Source organism: Capra hircus (assembly GCF_001704415.2).
Source record: "Capra hircus breed San Clemente chromosome X unlocalized genomic scaffold, ASM170441v1, whole genome shotgun sequence".
Classification (NCBI taxonomy): Eukaryota; Metazoa; Chordata; class Mammalia; order Artiodactyla; family Bovidae; genus Capra; species Capra hircus.
In genome coordinates this window covers 2,577,904-2,601,061 of record NW_017189517.1, presented here as the reverse complement: position 1 = coordinate 2,601,061, position 23,158 = coordinate 2,577,904, and the positions used below count along the sequence as shown (strand labels likewise).

Below are 23,158 nucleotides of genomic sequence, written 5' to 3'. Positions count from 1 at the left end.
TAGATATCTCTGTTTCCACCCTGGCCCCTCAGTCTATTCTCTATACAGAAGACAGGAGGCATGGATGCATGTTCAGTTGCTTCAGACATGTCCGATTCTTTGCGACCCTATGGGCTATAGGCCGCCAGGCTCCTCTGTCCATGGGATTCTCCAGGAAAGAATACTGGACTGGGTTGCCATGCCCTCCTTCAGGGAATCTTCCCAACCTAGGGACTGAACCCTTGTCTGCCTGTGTCTCCTGCATTGGAGGTGGATTCTTTATCCACTGAACCACCTGGGAAGCCTGAAGATGGGATGAAAGTGAAAGTGAAAGTTGTTCAGCCATGTCCGACCCTTTGTGACCCCATGGACTATCCAGTCCATGGAATTCTCCAGGCCAGAATACTGGAGTGGGTAGCCTTTCCCTTCTCCAACGTAACTTCCCAACCCAGGGATGGAACCCAGGTCTCTGTAAGTCTAATCACGTCAGTGGCTTCCTGGTTCATACAGACTGCAAGCCCAAGTCCTTACAAAGATCTACAAAAGTCTTGCTTGTCTTGGTTCCCATTACCTCTTTGACTGCATCTCCTACTTTTCCCCTTGTTCACACTGCTCCAGCCACTGTAGTCTAGTCACCATTTCTCAAACCAGTCAGGCATTCTCTTGTCTCAGGGCTCTTGTACTTCCTGTTCTCTGACCGGAACTCACTTTGCCTAGATATCTGTATGGCTTACTCTTTCATATCCTTTAATCTTAAGTCAAATGTTAACCTTCTCAGTGAGGTATTCTTAGTCACCCTATTTAAATTGAAACAATTTCCCCCCCAAAACACACACTTCTGTACCTCCTTTCTCTACTTTGTTTTTCATCACATCTTTTATCATTGTTTAATATTCTATTTTTTTATTATTTTTTCTAATTTTTTTTTACTTTACAATACTGTATTGGGCATATAAAATCAATAAATAATAACATAATAAATATATAAAAGAGCTATTCTGGTTGAATCCAGCAGGAGTTGGGTAGGCATGAACTCTGCCTTGTCCAAAACCCAGATAATTAAGAGTTAACTACACATAGATACATTTGCAATTGAATGTTGGCCAAACCCTGGAAACAACACTGAGTGAGATATTCTGGACTCAAAGAAGACAACTCATATCTTCCAAACTTTGTAAGACTGCTATGTGTAAGAAGTAGATTTCATCTAGGTTGCAACCTGGGTCAGAACTAGAGCCAATGAGTATGAAGGGAGTGAGTATATACAGATAGGAGATCAATCAAGCCAATGAGTATGAAAGGAATATACACAGATAGGAGATCAATCAAGCAATTTGAAATTCTCAGATTGTCTCATGGAGTGGTGAGCTCTGCATCACTGGAGGTATATAGAAAGAGGCTGTGTACCTACCTGTCAGCTTTGCTATAAAGGAGATTGTGTACTGGGTTGGGGATTCGACCACACCACCTTGACAATCTTTGTAACTCTAAGATGCTGAGGGCAAAGATGTGGCCCATGGATGGAGGGTAATTTACATTTTTTTTTCAGAACTGAAGGGAGGATTTTTGGCTTTTGTTTCTGGAGTCCCAGAGGCACGTTCTTCTCTCAAAGGTCCATTCCATCCTAATTGAGATTCCATTTCCCAGAGATTACCTGATGCTGTGCTGATTAGAGGCCAGCCAGGGGTAAAGGGACTGATTCCCATGGCAACCAGGTTGAAAAAAACATACCATGTGGAGCATTGTCAGCAACAAGCTACGTTTGCATTATAAATAGATATTTAATTCATTGAGATAGATTGCTACGACTTCTGCATTATAAATAGATATTTAATTCATTGAAATAGCTCTGACAGTGAGGAGGGAAGTTAAAACCCAAAGCCACTCTTTAAATATTTCAGTTAATTGACAACTATTTTTCCCCTTCTAAATCATATAAAACTTGGTTCTCTCAGTGAAAGAATGGTATATGTGAATACTTTCAGAAAACCAACTAAAAGTCCACTGTCACGTGTTTATATTTGTTTTTCACTGAAAGGTTGATCAAAATTTTCTGATTGCATGGATATCTCTGTTTGATACAGGAGACCCTGGTTCACAAGATTTCACGAGTCTTTTTCTGTCATTTTTGTTTCATCTTTGTCCTGCTTTTCTAACTCAGAGGCTTCTATAAATTTCAGTCCTTGGCCCTCTTCTCTTTTCTTTCCATCTTTCTTTCCCTTGGTGAACAGCTAAAGCAACCAAGTGATCACTTGCTAACTTGCACAGCCCCACTGCTAGCCTTGACAATACATGCTGGAATATCCAATGGTTAGAAAACAAAATCAGACCTGATCAAAGGAATTCCATCTGAAAAGCAAGGACCGAAAACAGGCCTCCCTCCACTGTTCAAAATGTACAGCTTGATTGAAGGTTAGGGTTGGAGAGTTTGAAGGCAGTGAGTGGTGTTGGGCAAAAAGCAACAATTAGTTTTTGCTAAATTCATATGCAAAAGCACTTTTGAAATGCAATTTTTATAAACACTATAAGAAATTAGTATAAGTGACTAATAGAATCTCATCAAATGAAAATTGGAGTGAGACTTTGTACTTCTACATTCCAAACAGCTTAATACAAATTAGTCGATAGTACTCGGAGTATTTCATTCTGCAAGGATTAAGGGAAATGTGATGCATTTTTTTCATTAAGTTGCTGGGTAAATAAGCTTCCTGATATAAGAATACAGGAGTTACTTTCTAAATTTTATAGTAACCAGGGTTAAATAACTCACTGTGTGCAGCACCCCTGGACATTGCTCTATTAAATAGTGATAGCTTAAAATTAAACAGTGTCGGGAGCTAAGGAACTTTAGGGTCAGATTTGAAGGGATTACGACCTCCTCTAGGACCCACAGATCAATCCTTCTGAGGTCTTGAACAGGTTTAAGGAATTAGGGAAGCCCCTTTTCCCAGTGCAAGCCTCCTAACGTGTGCTAGATGCTCACCAGTGTGGCAAGTTGCATGTTGCATGCCAACGCAAGGAGAAAGATCAGGGGCTCAGAGTGTGGACAGGACCCTGGGAGGTCCCCTGCTTGAAACCAACCACCGCAGCTGCTTACTCACTCCCTGAGATCCACCCCACCCCGCCGCCATCCAGAAAAACACAGGGCTTTCTGTAGGGAGGGGCAAAGTATTCCATTTTTATCAATCATTTACGTTTGAGAGTGAGTTAGTGTACACTTGTGATTGGTAGGAAAGGGCCACAAAGCACGCTTTCCCAATTTCCAGGTTCTGCAGTGGATTAATCCTAATGTTTGAAAGCAGATGTACTACAGACCTAGAAGTTCCGCAGTGAAAGTATGTAACTGAAGTCTTTGCCGTCCTTAGGCTCAACTTGGAGAGAATATTGACATTCATTCATTCAGTAATGAAATAGGGAATGAAGGGATGACAGGACATTCTGTTCAGCAACCATGTCTGAAACCAAATTGGACATGTTGGAGCCTTCCCTCCCTGACCCTATCCTCGAGCTCATTTCTCTGTGCTAGCAGCCCCCTGCTCTCTTACTGTGCCATGAGGGTCAGCTCCAATACACCATTTTTCACTAAATCCTAAATAACAAACCAATGGAAAACCACTGCCATAGTTTTTGCAGTTAAATAGAGAATACTCTTTTTATTCAGAAGAATACATTTTTAATAGATTTTCATGCACCAGTAAATCAGTACAGTGAGGAATTACAGGGGTGGGGAATCTCTCTTCAGGAAACCTCTCACCCTGGTAGAGCTCTCACTTCCTAAAATCCCCTTGACCCATCTCAGGTGATTAGTGGCCAAGGAACAGTAGGTGGCATGGACTCCTGGGGAAACCAATCAGATTTGCAGGTCTCTGAGGATAAAAAAAGAGGAGAGAAAAGCTCTTGTAAAGTAGGAGATGATTATATCGGGACTGGCTGCTCTACTGAAGTGCCCTGAGAGACTGATGAGGGAGAGTTGGTGTTGGTGCCCAGGTCTCCTTCTTGGTTACACTCTTCCAGGGCTATGGTCTGGTCTCTTCCATCTGTCTCTGAGCCCCTGTGTAGAGAAAGAAAAAAAAAAAACATGACTAAGGGAGGATACAGAGCCATCAACTTGAAAACAGGCTGCGTTATGGGGCTCAGATGCTAGAGGAGCATTTGGATCATTGTTTTCACAGAAGCGCTGGGTTCACAGCAGGAGTGACATGAGGCAATTACCTGGTTCTGAGTCGAGGCCACTTCTTCCACTCTATGGCTAGCACCACCCCCAAAGCTACAACCACCACCACGATCAGGGTACTTCGGACAATGTTCCCCACAGTGCATTCCTGAGCAGCAGGCCCTGTGATGATAAAAGAGCAGAAGCCAATGGCATAGAGTTTAGTACACGTGTGCTCTCCTTGCTCTCTTGCTGCCCCTTCATCTGGCCTCCTCTGGGGTTCACTTGGGAACCACGTGTTGGGACAAGAGATGGGGTGGTCAGAGGCAGTGTTTCTGCTGAGGCAGAGGCAGCCCTCCCTTGTGGGGTGGAAGATGCATTGAAAGTATCCTTGTCACTATCTTTGAGTGAATCTGAGGTTCCACCTCCTTACCATCCCTAGGAGAAAAAGAAAAATGACCATACTTGAGGTCTCTGACTCCAAACCTCTCCCCTTCCATGTGTGGCCTGCCTCCATGGAGACTGTCTCCGGGGTCGCAGGTGTGTCAGGCCAGAATCATGGAGGGATTATCATCTCACCTGCTGCCCCCACCAGCTCCAGAGTATCACTAGGCTCTGACCAGATATCGGGGTAGGCCTGCAGACGGTAGCTGCAGCTATAGTTTCCAATGCCCTTTCCTTCGACATTATTGATGACAAAGTCTCCATCCTCTGAGAATTGTTGAGGTGCTTCTTCTCCATTATGTTCCAGGACAAATTCCACACCTGGTAGGGGCCCTCTGCACTGAAGGGTGATGTCCTTTCCGAGCTTGAACACAGTGCCAGGCGAAGCTGATAAGGAGGGTTTAGGGGGCTTGTCTGCAACCAACCAGGATACAGAGTTAGAAATGGCCTCGAACCCAGCCCTTTATCCCCTTAGGGATAACAACTAAAAAAACTACAGTCTTACTGAAATCTCCAAGACCTTACCAGTCACCCAGATCTCCAGGGAGTCACTGGTATTAGAAGCTGCAAGGGGAGCAGAATCCAAATAATACACACAGCTGTACATCCCAGAATCTTCACTGCTCACTGCTGGCATCCAGAAGTCAGCCCTGTACCCATTTGGCCTCTGTTGCTTTAAAGGCTCTTGAATACCCTTCTTCAACAGGACAAATGTTGAGTCTGCCAGTTCCCCCTGACACTGAAGAGTCATGTTTTCTCCAGGGGCCACCATGGGACCAGGTTGGGCTAATAGGCTGGGTTTGGGGAGCAAACCTAGAAGAAATGAACTCTTGGTTCATAGAGAGGTGGCCACTTACCAGGGCATCACCCCTGAAGTCTCAATAAAGAGGAGAGTTACTGCCTGCCTCTCCTTGAGCCCTTGGAAAACCATTTCCCGTGAACTATCAGCCAGCTCAGTTCCCTCTTTTCTATACTCCCCTGCCCATTCCAGAGCATCTTCCCCTTACCTGTGACTATGAGTTCCAGGGTGTTGCTAGGCTGTATCTTGATAAGGCTGGTCCAGTCAGGGTGGTAGCAGCAGCTGTAACGACCTATGCTAGCACCAGATATGTTGGTGATGGGGAAGGCCCCATCATTACTGGTGGATCCCCAGAGCTGCACTGAAGTGGCTTCTATTTCTTTGTGCAGAATGTACCCTACTCCCTGTACTGGCCCTTGGCACCAGAGAGTAACATTCTGCCCCACGGGAACCACAGAACTGGGCTCAGCAAACAACCGTGGCTTGGGGAATGTGTCTAGGAAGAGACCAAAGATGGAAAGTGGTGAGCATGCAAACTTATCACTGAATTAACCCTTTATCTTTCTCCTTCCAGACACAACCGTTCCCCTCCATGTCCTAGCCTAGCCTAGCCTTGCCTTCCAAGAGGGATTACCCTCCCTTACCCCTACGTGCTGTGGTTCATGGGGTTGCAAAGAGTCGGACACGACTGAGCGACTGAACTGAACTGAACCTCTACTCCAGTTGCTTCTGTCCCAGCCCCATGTCTTGTCTGTCCTTACCAGTCACCCAGATCATAAGAGGCTTGCTGAGATATGATCCCCTGTTTGACATAGTGGTCTCAAAGTAGACACAGCTATAGTTCCCAGAGTCCTCTGCTCCAACAGTATGGAGGAGGAAGTCAGCCGAGTTCCCCGAGGCACTCCGGAACTGTAAGGGACTCGGGGTTCCCTCTTGCAGGAGGGCAAACCTCATGCCCTGGAAAGCCCCTTGGCAACGCAGGGTCACATTCTTCCCAGGAAGAACCACGGGACCTGGCTGTGCCAGGAGAGTGGGTTTGGGGTAGAATTCTGAAATTAAAGAGAACACACATGAGAGAATCCTGCCTCATACATTCCGAGCACTGTTTTTTTTTTTAGTGTTATTATAAGAAACTATATGCTTATTGTAGAAAACTAGAAAATATAGAAAAAAACTAATGAAGACAGTACAATTCTACCACTCAAAGATGGCCATTTTTTGTACACGTTTCCGTATTACTTCCCATTTATTTTTGTACACGCCTATATCATTGTGGCTATAAGTATTTGTATAATTGGGCTTACTGTATACACAGTTGTATAGTTTAATATTTTTCACTTTATATTGTAAACATTTTCCTATGACATTAAACAGCCTTTGAAAACTATCATTTGTAATGGCCGCATAGTATGCAGTTGACCCTTCAGGGTCTTTGCCCTTTCTCTGAGGGCATCCAGCCCACCCATATCTGGTAGCCCAGCTAAAGAAAAAGTGGACCTTGGGCCTAAAGCTCAAGGCCAAGCTACAAAAGACTTCAGAAACAGGGCAACATGTGAAACATCCCCATCTGCCTCATTTCTTTCCCCAGAAGTGGATTATTTTCCTCCTTCTTCTCATCTTCCCATATTAGTGATAATATAAGCATTTGCCTTACATGGACTGTTTGCTACATGCAGGCACTGTCCTGAGCACATTCTTGGTGACTTTTAGAAGGGGCGACTCTTCCTCTCCCACTGACATCCCTCTTGCCCATTGTCCCAGGGACAGTACCACCTCCACCTGCATTTCCCCAGTCCTGACCTGTCACCACGAGTTCCACAGGGTCACTGGGCTCCGACCAGATCGCAAAGTCGTAATAGCGGCAGCTGTAATTCCCTCCATCACCAATGCCCACCGAAATGATCAGAAAGTGGGCTGCACTGGCTCCCAGACTTGCCCAAGAACTGTCACTGGATGCTACTTCACTTCCATCTTTGTAAAGAATAAAGCTCATGTGCTGGTGGGGGGTGGAGCAATTAAAAGTCACCCGGGAACCAGGAGTGACCACAGGACTGGTCCAGGTCTCAAAGAAGGGCTTGGGGTACATTTCTAGAAGGCAAAAACCAAACGTAACCAAAAACAAATCAATAGAAAGCAAGCTAGATAATATGGCAAACACTGGTTCCAGAAAGCAGCTTGGCTTCCTGTAATATTTCATTCAGAAGAAGGTGCATTTAAAAATCCAGCCAAAACCACTTTGCAGACAGACTTTTCACAGGGACCCCCTCACCCCACCTCTCACCTCCTCAAGTCTAATCCTCACTGTCAGCAAAAACTAGCTAAAAGAGTGGATAGTTACTGGGGCTCTGCTGATTCCCTGAGCCTCAGTTTGCCCATTGGGACAAGAAGGGGAAATTGCACCTGATCCACCTCCTTTGAGTATTTGCTCTATAGCTAAATGAGATAATTGATATGAAAATAATTAGAAAAGTTAAATCACCCTCCACAAACCCCAGCTATTAATAACGATTATGGCTATTAATATCGTGCAGCCAGAGGCCCTGGCACTCCCAGCGCCACGCCTGCCTGGCTCTAAGATTGGACACAGGCTCCTAGGACCAACAGCAAAGTTCGCTGTGGGGAAAGGAGCGTCTGACCTGGAGCTTTGCTTCCCCCCTCCTCCCTCACACACCCCTTTCAGCTCTACCTTTTATGACAAGCTCCAGGGGCTCACTAGGCTCGGACCACTTGAAGGGGCGCTTTTCAGTGTGAGTTCGGCAGCTATAATTGCCTTCGTCTTTATCCTCCATTCTCCGGATTGTAAAGAAGCCTTCCCTCCCAACGGCACCAAGTTGCTGGACGGGTTCCTGCATTCCCTCCTTGTACAGAGCAAACCCCATGCCTGCCAGCCATCCTTTGCAGCGGATTTGCAGTTCCTGGCCCCGAATTGGGGGGGAAGCAGAAATGACAGGCTTGGGGAGGATATCTGGAAAACAAAACAGGGAGGACAAGGAGAAGGAATCCGAAGTTAGGAGGTGCCCAGATGGGACACGCAGAGTCACTCGGTCAGCAAAACAGAGATCCATCCTGGCCGGGCCTTGGCTCTTCCTGTCAGTCTCCTCTCAACTCTCCTCCCCACCCCTCCCCCCTTCTCGTGCCCCTCCTCTCCTACAGGCAGCAGAAGTCCCTTGGGCTCTGGATCTCTGAGCATTTCCCCATGCCTCGGAGCACCGCTGGAGTCCCAGCGGCACCAAGGATCATGCCGAGCGGACCCTCGGCCTTTTCTTACCTGTCCCCACCAGCTCAAGTGCCTCACTGGGCTCAGACACAGCCATCTCCTCCCAGGAATGGCAGTGGTAACTCCCGGTGTGAGTCTGGGTCAGGGCTCCAAGGGGGAAGGCAGCCCGGACCTGCTCTGAGGCCGGGCGAGTTGCGATCCACCCGGTGCCATCCTTCAGCAACACAAACTCCTTAGTTGAACCAGACGGGCTTCTGCACCAGAGGGTTAAGTTCTTCCACGGGGCCAGAGGGAAGTTGGTCTCTGCCCACAGCTCAGGCTTAGGGGTTGGCATGATTATTTCTAGAAACAGCAGAGTTAATGAAGGCATCCTTCCTCCCCTCCTCCTCCCCCTTTCCTTGCCCTTGAACCCCCCTCCCCAGATCACACTGCCCACCTCCCCTTTCAGCCCCAATCCAAACTCTTTCCTCCCTTCTGCAGGTGCTGGGGAAAGAAGACGCTGATGTCTCAGCTGAGCCTCAGAAAAATGCAGAAGCTTGGGGGAAATTTTGCAGGCAGAAAAGCAGAGTTGGAGGCTCAATTTTGCCAGCAGCTTCAGCAAAGTGCCCCTTCCTGGCTGCCCTTCCCTCCCAACCAGTCACTCCCTGGCCACTGACACTGACACTCTGTAGTTATTTCGGATCTCCAGGGAGGAATGTCCCAGTCTGGAGCAGGAAAAACTCACCAGTCTCTTCTGTCAATACCCCAGTGCACAGTCCTGCAAAAGAAATTGCTGCCAGGGCTTTGCCCCCTCCCCCACGGGACTTCACCCCGGCCTTCTGCCCAGGCCCCTTCCCCACCCCCTTGTACTCACCACAGCAGAGAAGAGCTGTGAGTATGAAGAGCATGGTGACCCCTTGAGCTGTTCCCAGCAACCAGGCTTCTCTAGCAAGACCAGAAAAGAGATGAGAGGAGTTGCTGGGATTAGGGGGAGGGCGGAGAGAAGGGGGCGGCAATTTATGTCATTGGCTTACTTGCCACCCAATAGGGATTGGATATGGCCAGAATAATGGGATATCATCTTTTCTGACATTGATGACTTTTCTCTTTGAGGGCCTCACTACCTACAAACCTCTTGCTCTTTCATGACCCACGGGCCCCCACCCCTCCCCCCTCCCCAGACAATATCAAATGTCAGCTCCCCAAGGGCCCTGATTAGGCCGTTGCTGGAATTGAGATGTCAGATGTGAAAATACCTTTGTAACTCCAGCTCTCAGAACCCCTGGAGCTCAGTGTGATCAGAAGCTCTGGGTGGTGGGTGAGGGGCTGGAGGGAGAAATCTTGGGTGTTTCTCAGTCATCAAGCTTAAGTTTGGAAGCAGTGTTTATTATGGCACTATTGGTCCTCCAACTGACCTGCCTCACCTGCCTTTGTTGTGGAAGGGTTGCTTAGGCAGCAGCAGTGGGATCTCCTCTACCCCCACCCAGATCATGACTAGATATGTGCTGCAGCTTCAGGTCCTATAGATTCAGATCCTATAGATTTAGCTTCTATTAGGTCAATGTCTACCTGACAATTTTGACTTAGAAAACACTGACCTTCCTTCCTGGTCAGGACAACATGCTTTTCAAACTGCCTTCTCCAATATCTGGTTTCTGAACTCATTCTTTGATGCAGTGGTCCTGGGCTGAGGTGGGGGGGGGGGGCACTTGAAGCTACATTTTTTTCTAACCCCTGGCTTGAAGGCTACCAGTGTATGTGGAACTCAGAACAGATTCTGTGAACCTGACCCCCACTGAAACGTTTTGAAAACTCAAAAGGGGTAGTGGTTTTGCAGAAGGTTTAGGTGGCTCCCTTCCCATTACCCAAGCACTCTGTCCCTCAGATCTCAGAGGAGAACACAGACACACACAATCATAGTCATCATCCATTGTGTATTGAATACTCCCAGGCACACAAAGGCCTCTGCTCATGGTGGGGGAGGGGTACAGCCAGGATCAGAGAGTGGGGAAAAGTGGCATTCAGGAGCAGAAGCCCCCACCGAGCTAGGAGCTGTCATTTCTCATTTTGGGGCAGAATAGCCTGAGCACAAGGATACAGGGATAAGGGAGAGAAGGGGATGACCCAGGAGACACAAAATAATAAAAGTAAACAGCAGGAGAACCTGTTTGACTTGACACTTTATGGATCAGGGGAAGCAGTCTGATTCCCTGACCCAATCCATTCTCTCATCAGCTGCACACCCAGGCTAAGGCTCTATTCTCAGAAGGCTCTGCACAGTGGTTGGGGGCCAGAGTGGCAGAGACACTGGCTTCCATAGCAGTGAGGGTGGACTACAAGGCTTGCTAGCCCTTAAGAGCTGAGGTAAGGCTGAATAGTTGGGATGGGAGTTGGATAATATCCTGGGAGACAGGACAGTGTTGATTCTTAAAAAAAGAGTTCAGATGAAGTTAATGTGGAAGACATTGATCATCTGTGAGAGGCAAGGTGGCTTGGGAGGGAGATTTGGGCACCCTCCTGGGGGGGATCAGTGAAGGAGTTTCTGAGGACTTCTTCCAGCCTCTGAGAAATATTCATTTCTCTACCTTCTGGTTGGGGTGCTGACCCCTCCATGAGATGAAAGACAAATGGCTGGAATGAGAAAGCCTTGTATCTTCATCCCTGAAGGTGGAGGATACAAAGGGTGTGCCCATGGGGCTTGTCTCAACTGCAGCACACCCCATTCCTGAACCTCTGGGGAGCCTGAACTCAGCTAGATTTAGGAGCAGGGGATTGGGATAAGACAGTTACCTGATTCTGAGTCTCCGACACTTCCACCTTATCCACAGCACTACAAACAGCAAGGCAACAAGCTGAATGACTAGAAACAACCTGATAGTTTCATTCAGAACGTGATTCCAGGTGAGAAAGCCTGTGACCAGAGAAGATCAGAAACATGGAGCTTGATGGGGACAGGGACAGACGGACACAGTCATGGGGGGAGGGGAATCCGGTTCCTGCAGGCAAAGGGAAGTTGAAGCAAAAGTGACCTTCCTTTACATGAAGAAAGGGACCCTTGGAAGTATCCTGCTCACTGCCTTTGAGTGATCGTGAGACCACCCCAGGAGAAAGATGCCCAAACCAGCCCCCGACTACCACTTCCATATCCTGCTGGGCATTGCTTTGGGATCCCAGGGGTATCATGGCCAAAGGCATGGTGGGGGCACCTCTGTGAAGAGTTTTCCTCTCACCTGCTGGCCCCATCAGTTTCAGAGGCTCACTGCGATGTGACCAGATGTTAGGGTGTGCCTCTATGCGATAGCTGCAGCTGTAGGTCCCTGCGCCTTTCCCTTCAACATTACTGATGATGAAGTCTCCATCCACTGAGAATTTTGGGGATGTTGCTCTTTCTTCCCATTCCAGACAAAACTCAAGAACTGGATGAGGTACTCGGCACTGAAGGGTGATGGCCTTTCCTAGCTTGAACACGGTGCTGGGCCAGGCTGACAGGGAGGGTTTGGGGGGCTTATCTGCAACCAATCCAGAGACCAGAGTTAGAACAAGTGACTTTGACCTCATTGCCTCCTCTCAACAAATGTTTCTCATCTCCTTATTTGGTCTTCTCTTTTTTTTTTTTTTCTGCTCTACTAGCTCAAGCGGCTTCAGAATTTGACTGTGCATCAGAATTCCTTGGCCCATTACTTGATCCTCCAAAGACTCCTAGGCTCCTACCTTCAATCAGAAACTTAACAATACCTGTAGGTTTCCCTAGGTCTTAAGTAAAGTGAGTTTTCTAGGAGTCCCATCAGGGCTTGTCCATGTCTAGAGGTAAGGTTTGAGTAAAAATACTGGGAGAGAAGTTCCCTAAGTTTTGGAGAAAACCACCCTCCTAGTCTGGTTTCCTTTGGCTCATAAATCCAAAAGGGTATAGCAACACTAGCTCCTTGTAATAACACTGGAATGAAGATAAAAATAAAGAATAGTTGTTAGCACTTGCCTACAACCACAATCTCCACGGTATTGTGTGATGTCATTCTGATGGAGGTCTTCCAGGAGAGGAGATAGTGGCAGCTATAGATGCCAGCATCACTAGAAGTCACATTGTTGAGGAAGAATGACGTGTCATCATAGATACTGGTGGTATCCAAGAGTTGAAGTGGTTTGTCTTCTCCTTTCTTATAGAGTGCAAGCCCCACTCCATCCACTGGCCCTCGACACCACAGACTCACATTCTGACCCATTTGGACCACAGGACTGGGCTGAGCAAGTAGCCAGGTCTTGGGGAAAGTGTCTAGGATGAGACCCAAAATATCAAAGGCTAATAAGTCTGACTTACCCCTCCCACTAGTTAAGGTTCTTTTCCTTTTCTTCCAGTCCACCCTTGGCAAATCCCAGCCTAAGCCCAGTTATACAAATTCTGCTCCTTCCCCCACCATTAACCCTGGCTGCATGATGAAGTTCTCCAGCGGGCCCAAAGAGAGCCGAACACCCTTACCCCCTAACAGAGGTCCCACAGCAGCCCCCTCTCTTACCAGTTACCCAGATTTTCAGGATATCACTGAGGAGTGAACCCCTGTATGATCCATCATAGTAAAAACAGAGGTAATGGCCAGCATCGTGGATTTTCAATGCCCGGAAGAAGAAATATGCCTCATTTTTTATTGGCCTCTTGAGGTAAAAGGACTTCTCCAAGTCTTCAAGCCTTATTAATGCAAAGGTCATTCCATAGATTGGCCCTTGGCACCTGAGATTAAGGCTTTCTCCCGGTGCCATGATGGGCCCAGGGTAGGCTGTCAGAGTTGGTTTGGGATAGAGTCCTAGAAAGTGAAGAGACCCTGAGTTAGAAGTAGGGTGATTCTTCCTCATCATATTCTGGTTTTATTTTCCTACTTTCTTTAGATAGCAAGTGGTAGCTGAAGTATACCCTCTGCTCCCTCACTCTTCCCTGAATCTCTGCCTCTTCTAGAAGGTAACCAAGGGGAAGTTCACTTCCATTCCTTCCCTCTCACCAGACTCGATCACTGCACTGAGCTCTAACTAAGTATAGGGGTATGTCTCAGTGGAGTATCTATATTTGTAATTCCCTGTATCTTTAGGTCTAGGTCTCTGAAACGCCAAATGTGGTTCTTCCAATCACCCAAGAAACCAAACTTCTGAAAATTACTTTGATTCCTTCTTCATAAAGCATGAATGTTACTGCAGTATTAAGGCTGGCTTTTGAACACATTCAGTTCACAGAAAACCCTACTTCCCAGAGGAGACTGAAAGAGGCCAACAAGTCAGGATTGGCCAGTAAGTCTGCAAATCAAAGAAACATTTGTTAATGGGACCACACCCTCATTTTCACATACTGTTTCTCCAAAGAGATTAAACTGCAAAACAGAAGGTAAACCTCACTCCCAAAGCACTCCTTCTTACCCACCCCAATCCCAGGTAGGCCCACCCACCCATTATTGGAAGGATCAGCTCTATCATAGGTTCAGTAAGCATTGAGGATACATCAGGCATCATGGTCTAGGGGGAAACAAGTAAAGGAGACAGACACAGTCCCTGTTCGCCAAGTGCTCAGGGCCTAGTGGGGGACACCTGCGAACAGGTAACTGCAGAAGTGTGTGTTAGTGACATGTATACCAGAAAGACATTCGTACAACAAGCATCCATAACACGCAGTTCAAACAGACAGGCTTTTGTTCTTTGATCCTCAATAAAAAGCTATACTAATAAAATTAATATCTACCATTTATTGAGAACTTATATGCCAGGCACTGTACACATATTAGGCAAATCCTCACAACAACCCTGTGAGGTAGGTATTACGATTATACCAGTTTTGCAAATGAGAAAACTGAGGCACAGAGAGGCATCATACAGTGGATCAGGTAGATACTGTTATCCCGTTTTAGAGTGGGGGAACCGAAACACAGAGTTGAAGTAACTTGCTCAATATCACACAGGGAGGTGGTGTCAGAGGTGGAACTAGAAACTAGGATTACAACTTCTAAGTCCAGGATATTTTCTGTAGCACCACAGCTTTCCCCAAGCCTATTTAACTTGATGAAGGGAGCTAAAGCAAGTGTGGCCAATTCTGTCTAGAAGCATCTGGGCTATGGGGTGGAGGAGTTGGGGGTGGGGGTGGGTCTAACATTAGGGGTTTGGAAGAACCTTCTACTATGTTTAAAGCTTGGTACTGCCTTACTGGATCCGTATATATAAGACTAAATTCATTTATAAAACCATTTCTGAAATATGAACTATCACTTTCCTTGTCATTTTTTCTTTTTATCGCCAGCACAAGCAATTCACTCTGTTTTCCACACTTAAAAATAAAAATCACAACTAGAAGAAAAATACATTTAAATAAAAAAAAATCAGTTTACATGACTGCAGTGGCAGTGCCTGGCACATATTAAGTGCTCAATAAACATTAGCCAAATGAATGAATGAACACATGATTTTCAACAAATAGAGAACAACAAAGCTGTGATGAGCTGAAGCTGCTGGACATTTGGCTGGACTCACTCACTAGCCAAGTGACTGGCTCCCAGACAGCTGCCTCCTAGCATGTGTGATTCTCATTTGCATCTCAGTAAAATATCAAATGACTCTAGCTCATGGGCCTTGCAGAGAACTGGGCAAGGAAAGTCATATCAGAAACCCTGGCTCACCCAACCATGATCCCGGGGACAATGATCATCAGACCCCAGCAGCCATAGCCACACCCACCTGCTACAATCAGCTTCAGGGGGTTGCTGGGCTCTGACCACAGGGTAGGGAGCATCTGGATATGAGTGCGGCAGATGTAAACCCCTTCACTCTCAGGTGTCATGTTGGCAATGGAGAATATGGCCACTCTCCCAGTTGGGACTTGGTAATCCACGGGTTCCGCATATCCCTCTTTGAACAGCATGAATACCAAATCCTGCAGCCAGCCATGGCAGAGTATGTTAACATTACATCCGGGAAGAGGGGAGGTCTCAGTCTGGATCCAGAAGATGGGCTTGGGCAGCTGGCCTGGAAGGAGAGAATGAACTGGAATTCAGGTAGAGCAAGGGTAGCACGGCTCAGGGAGCAGCAGAGAGCTCTACTTAAATGAGTCTTTTGGGTATGATCCTTATTTGTCACCCCTCTTTCCCCATCTAGAGTATCCCCTAGGTTGAGGAGCCTGCCCTCTAGATCCATTCCAGAGTCTGCAGCCTCACTCTGCATTACCTATAGAGATGAGACACTTATTTACCAACTGGAATATCTGTATTATGTGTGCAAGCGACTGAGGCAAATGAATGAATTAAACAAACCCTGCTCTGGGAAGGCAAGTTTGAGTCCCAGGAGTTGGAGTTTATTCTTGATTATCTCTCTCTGTCTTCTTACCTGGTGCCTCCAACTCTAAAACTTTACTGGGCTCTGACCAGCCTGTCTCCTTCCAGTAGCAGCACCTGTAAAGACCTGTATTTGCCTGAGTAAGGGCACCGATGGGGAATGAAACTTGGAAGGTCTTTCGGGAAGGGCGGATCCAGGTCATCTGTGTCTTATCCTTCAGCAGCAAGAACTTGCTTGAAATCTGAGAGGGGCTTTTGCACCAGAGTGTGATGTTCTCCCAAGGGGCCTGGGGGTAGTTGGACTCTATCCATAGCTCTGGTTGAGATGGCATCACTGCTGTCATTCCGAAAGAAAACAAAGATGTCAGCAGTTCCAACCCTCTCCCTCCCATAACACGCCCCCTGCAACGTCCCTTTAAATGAGCCCCAACCCCCACCCCTGCCCCCCCCAATTCCTCCTTTGGTCTTTCCTGGGCACGGGGTGTGTACTTTTATGGGAGGGGGAGGGTGGGATAGGGACCGTAGGACATTGTTTTAAGGAATTCAAGTGAGTTGGAGTTGGGGAACAAAATGCAAGAGACAAAGTCTTCACTATTTTGTAGGAAACCAAGTCATGAAGTGAGCAGTCCTGATTCCTAACAAGCTGAGTCTGGAAACTGCCTTTGGCATCTCAAGGCAGTTATGTCTGGGGCCATGGAGGCAGCTCAGTGTCTTGCAGCCTTCAGGAAGGAAGGTAGTTGATGTGGCAGGACTCACTTACCCATTGGTGTCACACCCAGACTCAGTCCTGAAAAGAGAGATTATGGTAAAGGAGAACCCCTCGTTGTCCCAATCACCCTCAAACCTCAGTATTCCCCATTCCCTCCCCAAGGGGCCCACTCACAGGGGTGCCTATGACAGGGTCACTTGTCCTGCCACGCCTTCCTTGTACTCACCAGCACCAAAGAGTAAGAGAGTGAATGTCCGCAGCATGGTGGCCCCTTCCCCTGGCTTGCCGAGGGCCATGGAGCCTCCGGAGTCTTGAAGGGCTTTGCCCCTCAGAAGGTGGTAAGATCTAAAAGCAGAAGTACTTTTACTCAGGGGATTGCTCCTTCTCCTGAAAGTTTAGTTTGGATCACTAAATTGCACCTGAACACCTACCTTCCACTCCCCCACAGGCATGCAGGGTTATCAGCTACTTGTTCTCTTTGTTCCCTTTCCCCACTTCCCCTTCTTCCACTCAAGGTCTTTGCTGGTATATCTACCATATCAGATTTATTGAAATGTCTGTTTGTCCCTAGGGTCTCAGAGGCCCAGAGTGTGACCTAATCCAGGCCAGCAGAAGCCCTAAGCCATGAGGGAGATGGGAGGTGTAGAAACTTTTCGGATTCTTTACTCGTATATATATATTTTTTGTCAGAGTCCTCCAACAACCTAGCAAAGGAAGAGTGCTACATCCTCATTTTGCTGGCTAGGAAACTGAGGCTTATGCAGGAGATATAATTTGCCCGAAGTCAAAAGATATTAAATATCAGAGCCAAAATTCAGATCCATGTTGAACTCCAATGCCTATGCTCTAAAACCAGTAATTAAACTTTCAGAGGTAGCCCTCGCCCACTTTCTCACCCTCCTTCACTTTTACTGTCTCATCCCATCCAGGCTTTCCTTTCTGTAGAATGCTTCAAATTTAGTATTACTTTCATTATTATCTCGTATCCCCTGTCCAAAGCTCAAAACCTCCATTTTGAGTAGGTGTTGGAGAATCAAATTACTTGAACTAATTGATATAAAATGTACATGATTCATTGGCACCCCAAAACTTGTAATCATTTTTGTTCACTGCCCCTAAGGGAAAAAAAAAAAAGAATTGAATTTCAGGGAATGTGGCAAAAATATTTGAGTTCAGGGAGGCTTTCTTATTTTCTTGAAAATCACTATTGACCACAGGCTCTACATGTCCATAAGTAGACCCCTTATGCTTTTCTGTCTCTCCTACCCTACCCACCCTGGGCCCAGAGTATCCTTTGGCCAAAGAAAGATGTATGCTCATCACACAAACTAAGGATGACTCTCCTCTATTGCCTCTCTACTTAGGGTCTGAGGTTGTGTCTGACCCTAGCTGTTTAATTCTATTTCAAAAGAGTGGGATAAAGGCAGCTCCCAGAGCAGAAAGGGGTGCTTTTACTTCACCAAACTGATCCTGATATCAAAGCCTCTAATTTGCTCCAGGACTAGGAGGGATGAAGGAGCAGGAAAAAGGGGGAAGATTCAAACATCTGGGCTGTAGGGAGCAGGTGAACAGTCAGAGATCCAAGGAAGAACAGTTTCCTTTTGCATTTCTTACTTTGTATTGAAGGATGCTCAAATTACCTTCTTTGAACTTTTCTTATCTAATATCTAGCTAGCCTTGTTGTTGTGTTGAATCTGAGATAATACCGGAACAGTGCTAGGCACATAGTGAACATTTCTTTAAGACTGGCTATTTTTCTTCCCAAAGGGGATATTAACCTGGCATAGGACCCTAAAGATGCTATTTCCATCTCAGCTCCTACAGACTCCCAGGCCAAGGCCCAGTCTTGGTGACACCCTGTTGCTTTGTTCCCCTGAGGCTTTGGGCCAGTTTATTCGGGGAGGGGGGGGGGACTTCAGGTTTTACTGCCAAGGGAAAGGTTTAACTGGGATTCCACCCAGGAAGGCCATCTGAGAGTCCAGTCCTGCCAGGTGGACCCCTAAACCGGGGTTTCACTTCCTGGGGGCTTGAGGGGAATAAGGGAAGCTGGGCTTCTCAGCATGGCTGACCCCCTCCTCCACCTCCTGAGGAAACTCTACCGTTTATATCCAGCCAAAAGGAATCTTCCGTCCAGGGAACAAGGGAAGGAGTTGCGGGCTTCGGGCTAATTGGCCACGCCCATTTTTGGCCTTTCACACTAGCCCCCACCCCAGCACTCCCCCCACCCCCATCTTCGGCAGTCTAGGCTTTTCTCTCTCCCCTTCTACTCCACCCCAAGCACTTCACACACCCTCAGGCAGCGCCGCAGTGCTTTCGAGGGTGAAAGACCCGAAATGTCTAATGGCTCGCCCCCTGCATGGCTTTGAGGGGTCCAGGAATCAAAGGGTTTGGGCTCGGCGGGGTGCCGGGTACGTGTTCCGCTAGAGGTTTTGAGGGAAGACTGAGAAGGAAAAGGGAAGATATCTGAGTGCCCAGAGATTCTCAGCGAGGCATGGCTGGGATCCGGGGAGGGAAGGAGAAAAGGAGGACTGAGGCGGTGCGGGGAGGAAAGACCTGGGAGCCTTTAAGTTTACGGCAATTAATTACTTCAGGGAGATTATTTCGGGGTTTTGTTTAGGATCTGATGGGCAGTATTTAATCTTCAGCCACTGGACTGTGCGCGCATTTGCAGGTACTTACGGTAGTTGAAGGCCCGCTCCGCTGTTGGAGATTCTCCAGTGAGCTCCTCCAGATGCCGCAAACTGCCCGGCACGAGAAGAGCGGTCTAAGGACAGCCTCTCAGCCTCAGGGCCCCGCCTCCCTCTCTCCCCCGCCCTCCCGGCCGCTCCAACCTCCTCCCCTCCCTCCGCCAGGCTCTGGGAGTCCACCTACACCAACTCTCTAACACCTGCAGTCCTCTGACGGCTGAGATTTCCACGCCCCTCCTCAGCTCCTGCCTCTCTCTATTCCCTGCAGAGGTTGCTGGAGCCAAATTCAGGCCCCTACCCCCTCGCTCATCGCTCAGAGTTTCACTGGGTCATTGTATTCAGGAGAGGAGAGGGCCAGCTCTCAAGTCGGGCAAAGCTGTAGATCCCTTCTTTCCAGCTCCCCAATGCCTTTAAAGGGATCTCAGATCTTCCTTTCACACCTCCACTGAAGCATAAACACCGCCACCAAAGCTTAAATGCCTACTATGTGCCCCTGAGGCCTTGGGCATCCATTATTTCTAATCTTCATGTGAGTGAAAGTGAAGTCGCTCAGTCGTGTCCGACTCTTTGCGACCCCATGGACTGTAGCCTATCAGGTTCCTCCGTCCATGGGATTTTCCAGGCAGGAGTGCTGGAGTGGATTGCCATTTCCTTCTCCAGGGGATCTTCCCGACCCAGGAATTGAATCCGGTCTCCCGCATTGCAAGCAGACGCTTTACCGTCTGAGCCTAATAGCCCCTAAAAGACGTGTTAACTTCCCTCAGTTTTACCGACGAGGAAACTGAACCTCAGAGAGGATTGAGTAACTTGGACAGCCTTCAAAGTCCAGCACGGGATGAAAGCCCAGGCTAAACATATTAATACAAATTTGGATTTCAGTCTGGTTTCTTCTATTCCAGAGCTGAGTGACCTCAAGAAAGTGTGATAAACTTTCTGAGTCTCAGTTTCCCCATCTGCAAAGTCAAACACCGGAAGTTACTGCACAGGGCTTCGATGGGAGCGTTCAGGTAAAGCTGGCAGCACAGTAGGCCTGCTACAGTATAGGTGCTGCTGTTGCCCCGTCTACTACCACTAATAATACTGCTATTAATCTGTACAGCTTTCCATGAATACCCCAGAGAAATAGGATTTCAGTGATGCAGACTATTCATAAATTTACTTGACCATCAATGACTTTTTCAAATGATGATGTGTGAGTGAGGCACTAACCAAAGCTCCTGGCATATATTATATGATGGGATTAAAGTAGAGCATTCAGTGGACTCAGAGATCAAGGGATTATTGTAAGAAAATGACACAGTTTTCTCTGTGTACAAGTTTTACATTCATAGAAGATTAAAACATCTAAAGAAAAAATACTGTAATTTGAGAACAAACTACATAAAAATAAAGTAACATCTGTTTTAATAGGAAAACTGAATATCATGTCTTCATGGGGATATCAGTTGTGGCTTCCTGCCATCCTCTATTCCTACATACCATTATAAAGTATTGATTAGAATACAATAGCCAAAAAAAAAAAAGAATAGCCATATCAATATAAATAGGTATTTTGGGGACAAGTTATCTAACCTTTCTAGGCCTTCATTTTCTTATTTGTAAAATGGGGATAATAATTGTACTTAATATCACACAGACTTTTGGGTAGGACTGAATGAACTCCCCCCCACCATAAACTACTACATACTGACTAGGACACAGCAGCCAATCATCCATTAATTCAACATGTTTGTTGAGTATTTTCTTGACGCCAGGCACTGTTCCAGATGCTGACAATACAGAAAGAATAACAATTTCTGCTCTTAGGGAGTTTGTAGGCTGAGGGTAAACAGTGATAGAGAACAAGTAGAAGACGGTCAAAGAAGGAGGTGCCATGGGAATCAGAGAATTGCAACAGGAACACCCAGCAGGTAAGGCACGGAGAACAGCAAGCCATTTACTGTTGCTGTTTAGGCACTAAGTTGTGTCCAACTCTCTTGTAACCCCACGGACTGTAGCCCACCAGGCTCCTCTGTCCATGGGATTTCCTGGACAAGAATATTGGAGTGGGTTGCCATTTCCTTCTCCAGGGAATCTTCCCAACCCAAGGATTGAACCTGCATCTCCTGCATTGGCAAGCAGATTCTCTACCACTGAGCCACCTATTGTGTGGCCAAACCAGGGCAGTGGGAATAAAGAAGGAGGCCACCCACTTCAGTATTCTTGTCTGGAGAATTCCATGGACAGAGGAGCCTGGTGAGCTACAGTCCATGGGATCACAAAGAGTCGGACATGACTGAGTGACTAACATTTCATTTTTCATTTCGTTATCTGTCAGGGTGGAAATATCCATGTCTATTTTAAAAAGATTTGGATAGAAATCACTATGATAGGGTTTCCCTGGTCGCTCAGTGGTAAAGCCTCAGCCTGCCAATGCTGAGACACAGGAGGCACAGAGTCCATCCTTGATCTGGGGAAATCCCACATGCCACGGCGCTATTGAGCTCCTGTACCACAGTGATTGAGCCTGTCCTCTAGAGCCTGGGAGCCGCAACTCCTGAGCCCTCATGCCCCAACTACTGAAGCCTGTGTGCCTTAAAGCCCGTGTGCCCCAACAAGGGAAGCACGTTCGTGGCAACAGGAGAGTAGACCCTCCTCGACGCAACTAGAGAAAAGCCCGTGCAGTAACAGTGACCCAGAACATTCAAAAAAGGAGAGAGAAATCACCGTGACTGTATCAGGTCCTAAGTGCTTTATAAATATGAACTCATTTTATCTCAGTCTCAACACTAGGGAATAGTTATCAGTATCAGTCCCATTTTACAGATGAAGAAGCTGAAACACAGATCCATTAACAAATTGCCCAAGACCAACACGGCCAGTAAGTGGAAGAGCTAGGATTCACATCCAGGTAGTCTGCATATACAGTTCCATGGTTCCATGTTTGTTGTTGTTGTTGTTGTTGTTGTTGAGTCGCTCAGTCATGTCCGACTTTTTGCAACCCCATGGACTGCAGCCCGCCAGGCTCCTCCATCCATGAGGATTCTCCAGGCAAGAATATTGGAGTAGGTTGCCATTTCCTTCTTCATTTTTTAAAAATTACTTACTTTATTGGGAGGTGGGAGGGGAGTTCAGGATTGGGAACACATGTACACCTGTGGGGGATTCAGGTTAATGTGTGGCAAAATTCAATACAATATTGTAAAGTAATAATAATAAATAAACAATAAAATTTTAAAAAGATACATGCACCCCAATGTTCATTGTAGCACTATCTATAATAGCCAAGACGTGGAAGCAACTTAAATGTCCATCAACAGATGGACGGATAATGAAGATATGGTATATATAGACAATGGAATGTTACTCAACCATAAAAGAGAATGAAATAATGCCATTTGTAGCAACATGAATGGACCTAGAGATTATCATGCCAAGTAAAATAAGTCAGACAGAGAAAAACAAATATGTGATATTGCTTATATATGGAATTAGAAAAAGATACAAAAGTACTTATTTACAAAACAGAAATAGACTCACAGACACAGAAAATAAACTTATGGTTACCAAACAGGAAAGGGGTGGGGGAGGGGTAAATAAGGAAGTTGGAGTTAATATATACACGCTAGTATATATAAAATAGGTAAAAAGCATGGACCTACTGTATACTACAGGGAACTATACTCAATATGATGTAATATATTCATAAAAGAATCTTTTATATATGTAAATATATATATCTCATTTAATCACTGTGCTGTACACCTGAAATTAACATTTTAAATCAACTACATCAATAAAAAATTTTTAATTTAAAAAACAGGTGTGAATGCACTTGAAGTGAAAGTGTTAGTCACTCCATCATGTCCAACTCTTTGCGGCCCCATGGACTGTAACCCACCAGGGTCCTCTGTCCA

The 23,158-nt window shown here is 46.6% G+C and overlaps 1 protein-coding gene across 1 annotated transcript; it reads right to left on the bottom strand.

The window, feature by feature from the left end:
• Positions 1–3,603: 3,603 nt before the first annotated feature.
• IGSF1 (immunoglobulin superfamily member 1) lies at positions 3,604–19,324 on the bottom strand. The gene is made up of 20 exons (XM_013976275.2): positions 19,255–19,324; positions 16,802–16,920; positions 16,627–16,653; positions 15,919–16,203; positions 15,274–15,561; positions 13,083–13,367; positions 12,548–12,841; positions 11,802–12,080; positions 11,362–11,482; positions 9,446–9,516; positions 9,317–9,349; positions 8,644–8,934; positions 8,062–8,340; positions 7,176–7,463; positions 6,137–6,424; positions 5,584–5,871; positions 5,102–5,389; positions 4,712–4,990; positions 4,192–4,315; positions 3,604–4,030 (listed from the first exon to the last, which is right to left on the bottom strand). Exons 2-20 carry the CDS (start codon positions 16,869–16,871, stop codon positions 3,895–3,897), a joined length of 4,014 nt encoding a protein of 1,337 aa, XP_013831729.1. The 5' UTR covers positions 16,872–16,920; positions 19,255–19,324; the 3' UTR covers positions 3,604–3,894.
• Positions 19,325–23,158: the final 3,834 nt, after the last annotated feature.